This window comes from Triticum aestivum, chromosome 4B, assembly GCF_018294505.1.
Source record: "Triticum aestivum cultivar Chinese Spring chromosome 4B, IWGSC CS RefSeq v2.1, whole genome shotgun sequence".
Classification (NCBI taxonomy): domain Eukaryota; kingdom Viridiplantae; phylum Streptophyta; class Magnoliopsida; order Poales; family Poaceae; genus Triticum; species Triticum aestivum.
In genome coordinates, this window is record NC_057804.1 from 245,307,665 (window position 1) to 245,313,208 (window position 5,544).

Sequence of the window (5,544 nt, forward strand, 5' to 3'; positions counted from 1 at the left end):
GCGAGCCACCGGACGACTGACGTCCATCGGACGTCCGACGCCTGCCAGTGCGTAGCCGAGCCTTTGGCCTTGTATCCCTTCTCACTTACCCCTTCGTGACTTAGACTATAAATAGACCCTCCCCTCCTCCTTTCTAGGGTTAGCAAAGGATAGCTCATTTGAGAGATAGAGCTTTGCTCATCCACTTGGTTACTTCTCCACTAGAGTCCACGGCCTCTTCAGAGAAGATCCCCCAAGCGAATTAAAGACCCCTCACGGGAAAACCCCCCTCAAGACCTCCTCATGGAGATGAACTCTACATTGTATCTTTCCTTTTGTTGTTTATGTACCTTGTGGATCTTGTGTGTTTGATTGTCTAGTGGATGTGTGATTGGACTTGTTCTTGAGTGTTTCCCCTTATGATTTCTCTCTGTTCTTCCCTATGTTCATCGTGTTCTTCGAGGGAATCCACTCCAATCGTGAAAGATTGGCCTACACCGGGTTAGCCCCGTATCACTTGGTCTCCTTAATTTTTACATGCATTTAGCTCATTGAAGGTTGGGTAATTAAAGAGGAGAGAGATAGTAAGTTGCATCTTTCTAATGCATTATTTACTTTACTTCATAATTTATCCTAAAATTTCAATGTGCACACTTTTCACCGGAGGGAGTAGCTAGCTTCCGCCAAAATGCATGGCATGAACACACACGCATACTTTCCGCCAACACAGGCCATCAACATAGTTTTCGCCAACACACAGGCCATTTTTAACCCTGTGTGTTTAAACCAAATCATGTAGCCTTCCGCCAAATCAACTAGTCCATATTACATCTTTCCGCCAAATAAATGCTAGAAACATGCTTTACTAAAAAAACTTCCGTCAAATACATGCGCTAATCGTTCTCCTTTCTGCCAAACAACAATAGCCTCGGCCAAATCCTACACGGATGGAGTGGATAGAGGTATGTGGTGCCTTTTGATTGGTTAGATGGATGTCCAGACTCCCGCAAAATCCCCCGTTGTTTGTTTCCGGTTTGCGGGTCCCTTTGTTTGCCTTCAGTTCGCGGGAAAACAGATGTCCGGACGCGTTGGCGGACCGGCGCGGGACTATGTCGGATGCGGGAGGTTGAGGGTCCACTTTAGAGATGCCCTTACGAGAACCTAGTTTTTCCTACATGGGTTGCTAGATGATGCCCTCTACGTTGCCCCAGGACAAGAAGATTGTCATGCATTGGTCGGCAGTTCAAAGACGCATTGAATCATGTACCAAATTGCACCTAAATATGTTATTCTTAAAAGCAATACCCCCTCCTTTCTGGTTTGTAGAGCTTATCTCAAAATTTTAGTTTTCCCTATTTGTAAGTCTCAATTTGGTTGTTCCCCGTCATATGTTTAAATTTTTAAGGTGCATTAAATCATTGCATGTAAGTATTAAGAGAAAATTGACCAATGCATGTACTTTATGCATGCATGCATTGCAATTAATGCATTGGTAAACATAATTTTTTGAGGAAAAGAAGCGCATTAATTGAGTATTTTTTTTGCAAATTATGAAAAATTATTCCATCACTCACCATCTATCTTGGTTGGTGAGATTTTTGAATTGAGCCCTATAAACCGGAAAGGAGGTAGTATGCCTCAACCGAATAATAGAATACTAAACATCCTATTTAGTGGCAAGATACCGCGGTGAAATGGCATATACAAGAACTGGTAGACTTTTATGGGAAATTCGAAAGCAATTTTGCAAAGGAAGAAAAGCTTAAGGCGAAAGACAACATTTCAGGGCATCAATTTAAATAGGCTTTCTATCTATATTCATCATTTAAGCGTAGTACATTTTTCCTATCTCCAATCAGCTGGAGTATGAAGTGCCCATCCAAAAAATAAACCAAGTATGAAGTGTGCAAAGGAGACCAACAAGCCATGGTAATCTCAATCTGACGATTGTAATACATGATTGGAATGTCATGCTCATTGGAATCCTACAGGATTTGTGTTTGTTTGGTTGCATCACAAGAAAAACAGAAGATCTCTTCAAGAGGTTTGAGTGGACGTTAGATTTCTCATGAATCGTAGTACAGATGATTCCTTAGGAAATTTTCCTATAGGATTCAGTTATACGAATCAAATGGCCAATGTAGGAAAAATTTTCTAAGGATTCTAATCCTCCAAAAATATTGTGAATATCCTTTGAATCAAAGATGCCCTCAAATAACAAACAACATGACTACTGGCTGACCTATGAACCTTCTCAATGTATACCGTGCATAAAATATTCAAGAAATACTATTTGAGTTTCATACAGGAACAAACAACCAAAATGATACCAGCGGATGCGGGTCGACACCTGAAATCAAAGCTTCTTCATGTTGCTACTAGTATCTCCTCGCTTCAACTGAGGCTTCCTCATAGCTGCTACGGACAAATTGCAAATGATATTTTATTTTATTTTTGTGCAGGAAATGACAAATGATATTAATATCACTACATATACACTTTAGTTGAATTAACCATCTCAGCTCTACTACTCCCTCCATTCCTAAATATAAGTCTTTATAGAGATTTTAATATGGACTACATACGAAGCAAAATGAGTGAATTTATACTCTAAACTATGTCTATATACATCTGTATGTATTTCATACTGAATTCTCTAAAAGGACTTATATTTAGGATTGGAAGGAGTAAAATATTTCATCAGCCATTATGGTTAAACCATTACACGGCCTACTTCACTTTGTATAGATATAGAGGCTATAAGGATTGGAGGTAGTAAAATATTTCATCAGTCATTATGGTTAAACCATTACACGGCCTACTTCACTTTGGATAGATATAGAGGCAACAAACCTGAGTATGACTGCAGGAATCAATTTCTGGAATTACTTCACAAGGCATTTGGCTACCTGCCTCCTTGAAAACTTTATTTTCAATGAAACTTTATACTCCCTCTGTTCTTAAATACTCCCTCCATTTCTAAATATAAGTTTTTGTAGAGATTTCACTATGGACCATATACGAATGTAAATATATGCGTTTTAGAGTGTAGATTCATTCATTTTGCTTTGTATGTACTCCCTCCGTCCAAAAATTCTTGTCTTAAATTTCTCTAAATACAAATATAAGTCATAAATACTCCCTCCATTCCTAAATATAAGTCTTTGTAGAGATTTCACTATGAACCATATACGGATATATATAGATGCATTTTAAAGTGTAGATTCATTCATTTCTCTTTGTATGTACTCCCTCCGTCCCAAAATTCTTACAAGTCTTTTTATAGAGATTCTAATGCAGACTACATACAGAGCAAAACAAAATGAGTGACACTCTAAAGTATGTCCATATACATCCGTAGTTCTTATTGAAATCTCTAAAAAGAATTATATTTAGAAACAGAGGGATCTATATTTAGAAACAGAGGGAGTAGATAGGTAGAGAACATGTATAAAAAGTTGGAACTTTGAAATGGCTTCAAACACTGATTCCAAAACTGAGTATCTATCAACGCTGTTCTCCATTCATATAGCAACTTTGGATGATAGACAGCTTTACTCAAACAGAGAACAACGTTGTGAGAGAAAACTTTGGATGTAACCCAAATTGCATTCACTATTATTACCAGCAGGATTGTTGTGAGAGAGAACTACTGAATTTTCCAGTTCAAGTGTCAAGAAACAAGTCACCACAGGTAATCATAATTTTACTAGAAGCAATTCAGGTTTACACCAGCACTCAAATCATAGGATACAACATATCATTCATCTAATCAATTCAAATAACCCAGAGGTGCGCACGGATGATCAAGTCTCACAACATCAAGTGCACTTTAATTCAGGCAAGAGAAGAAAACTTCAACCTATTAAGTACTGCTTACATTTCCATAGCCTAGGCAAAAGACAAAGCCAGCGTTCAAGAAGTTGATTCAAATGCAGTAGAGTTTACTTCCGAAGACAGGAAAAGCAGCCGCTCAGCGCAGCCTCCTGGCCTCCCGCTCGGACTCGAGCAGGGTGAGGATGTCGCCCTCACGAACAGGGCCCTTGACGTTCCTCATGATGAGACGGTTCTGGTCATCCAGGAACTTCACCCTGACCTGGGTCACCTGACCCCTGGAGCCGGTCCGGCCCATCACCTTCACCACGACTGCGAGCTTGACCTGGGTATCCATGCTGCAAACACAAGGAATTGCATTAGGCAAATGCTGGTGTGCAATCCAATTGCACTTCAGATCATTCAGGAGAGCACCGAAATCATGTATGCAGACCGAAATAAAAAAGCGAATGCCTACATACTAGCAAGTGATCCAAAAGTAAGCGGTCACCGATAGGCAAGCAATTCAGAGCCCCTGTTTTGCATACTTTTTTGACGGGTCAAATAAAGATATCGGCAGCAAAATAACTACCGAGGCATAATACAGCTCCAACTAAAACAATAAGGTCCAATTCCTCCTCCATACAGATCTTCTGCAAGAATTTTGCAACTACGAACCCAGGGCTTATTTGAGATCTAAACAGTAGCTACAAACATCGGCACAAAACTAAGCATTACAAGTGGAAAATGAAAAGGAGTATCTCAACGAACGATAAAGCAACACCATCGGGAACGAAAGTCCCAACGAAACTAGGCAACACCATCATCAATCACAGCAACTAAATCCAGCACCAAACGTAACGATAAAGCCCGCAGATCCGTAGTGCCACGGGTGAATAGGCGTAGGGGAGGGATGTGACAACCTTTCTTGGGGTGTTGGCGACGGGGGATCGCTGCTTCTGCTACAACGATGGAGGCGGCTGCGCAGGCGCAAGTAGGGCGGAAAGAAGAGAGGGTAAAACCCTAGCGCTCGTCCGATGCTTATATAAGGTTGCGCTGCCGGCGGTCTTTGGGGTCGTGGTCGTATGCGAGCGAATGGTCTGTTGGGCCTAAAGCCCAAACGAGTGCTGGGTTTTTTTACCACTTTCTTTTAAATTTGGGGAGCAACTAATTAACGAGCGTTCATTCGGGTGCCTCGCAACGATCAGCGTCACTTGACGCGTTCTCAGCCGTTCGCCACGTGTCACGCTCTGGGCGCTCCCTCCGAATTTTGTTTTTTTTCGCACGCGTTTTCGGCTTTTTAAACGGATTTTTTCAGGGGGTTGACGTTTTGGTTTTCCACCGGTCTTCCCTAGCTTTTCGACAAAAAAAATTCATAAATAATAATTTTTAGCGCAAAAAAAGCATTTTTTTTGCGAGAGTCACGATTTTGTTTTCGCCAGAGGCACAGTTGTGCTTTCGCCAGAGGCACGGCCGTGCCTCAAGTAAACGGAAAAAAAGACGTGTTTTCAGTTTTTTTTTCTTTTCGCGAGAGGCACGGTTGTGCTTTCGCGAGAGTCACGGCCGTGCCTCTTCGAAAACGAAAAAAAACACGTTTTCTGGGTTTTTTCTTTCGTGAGAGGCACGGTTTTTTTTCCGCGAGAGGCACGGGCGTGCCTCTTTCGAAAAGGAAAAAAAACACGTTTTCTGTTTTTTTTCGAGAAGACACGGTTGTGCTTCCGCGAGAGGCACAGTTGTGCTTTCGCAAGAGTC

At 41.3% G+C, this 5,544-nt stretch overlaps 1 protein-coding gene across 1 annotated transcript; it reads right to left on the reverse strand.

Moving 5' to 3' along the window:
* Window positions 1-3,664: 3,664 nt before the first annotated feature.
* Window positions 3,665-4,885, reverse strand: LOC543344 (40S ribosomal protein S28). Its single transcript, XM_044513535.1, has 2 exons — window positions 4,716-4,885; window positions 3,665-4,151 (listed from the first exon to the last, which is right to left on the reverse strand). Exon 2 carries the CDS (start codon window positions 4,148-4,150, stop codon window positions 3,953-3,955), a length of 198 nt encoding a protein of 65 aa, XP_044369470.1. The 5' UTR covers window position 4,151; window positions 4,716-4,885; the 3' UTR covers window positions 3,665-3,952.
* Window positions 4,886-5,544: the final 659 nt, after the last annotated feature.

Excerpts from the sequence above, each read along its gene's own strand:
- LOC543344 (XM_044513535.1), bottom strand. The coding sequence starts at position 4,150 with ATGGATACCCAGGTCAAGCTCGCAGTCGTGGTGAAGGTGATGGGCCGG.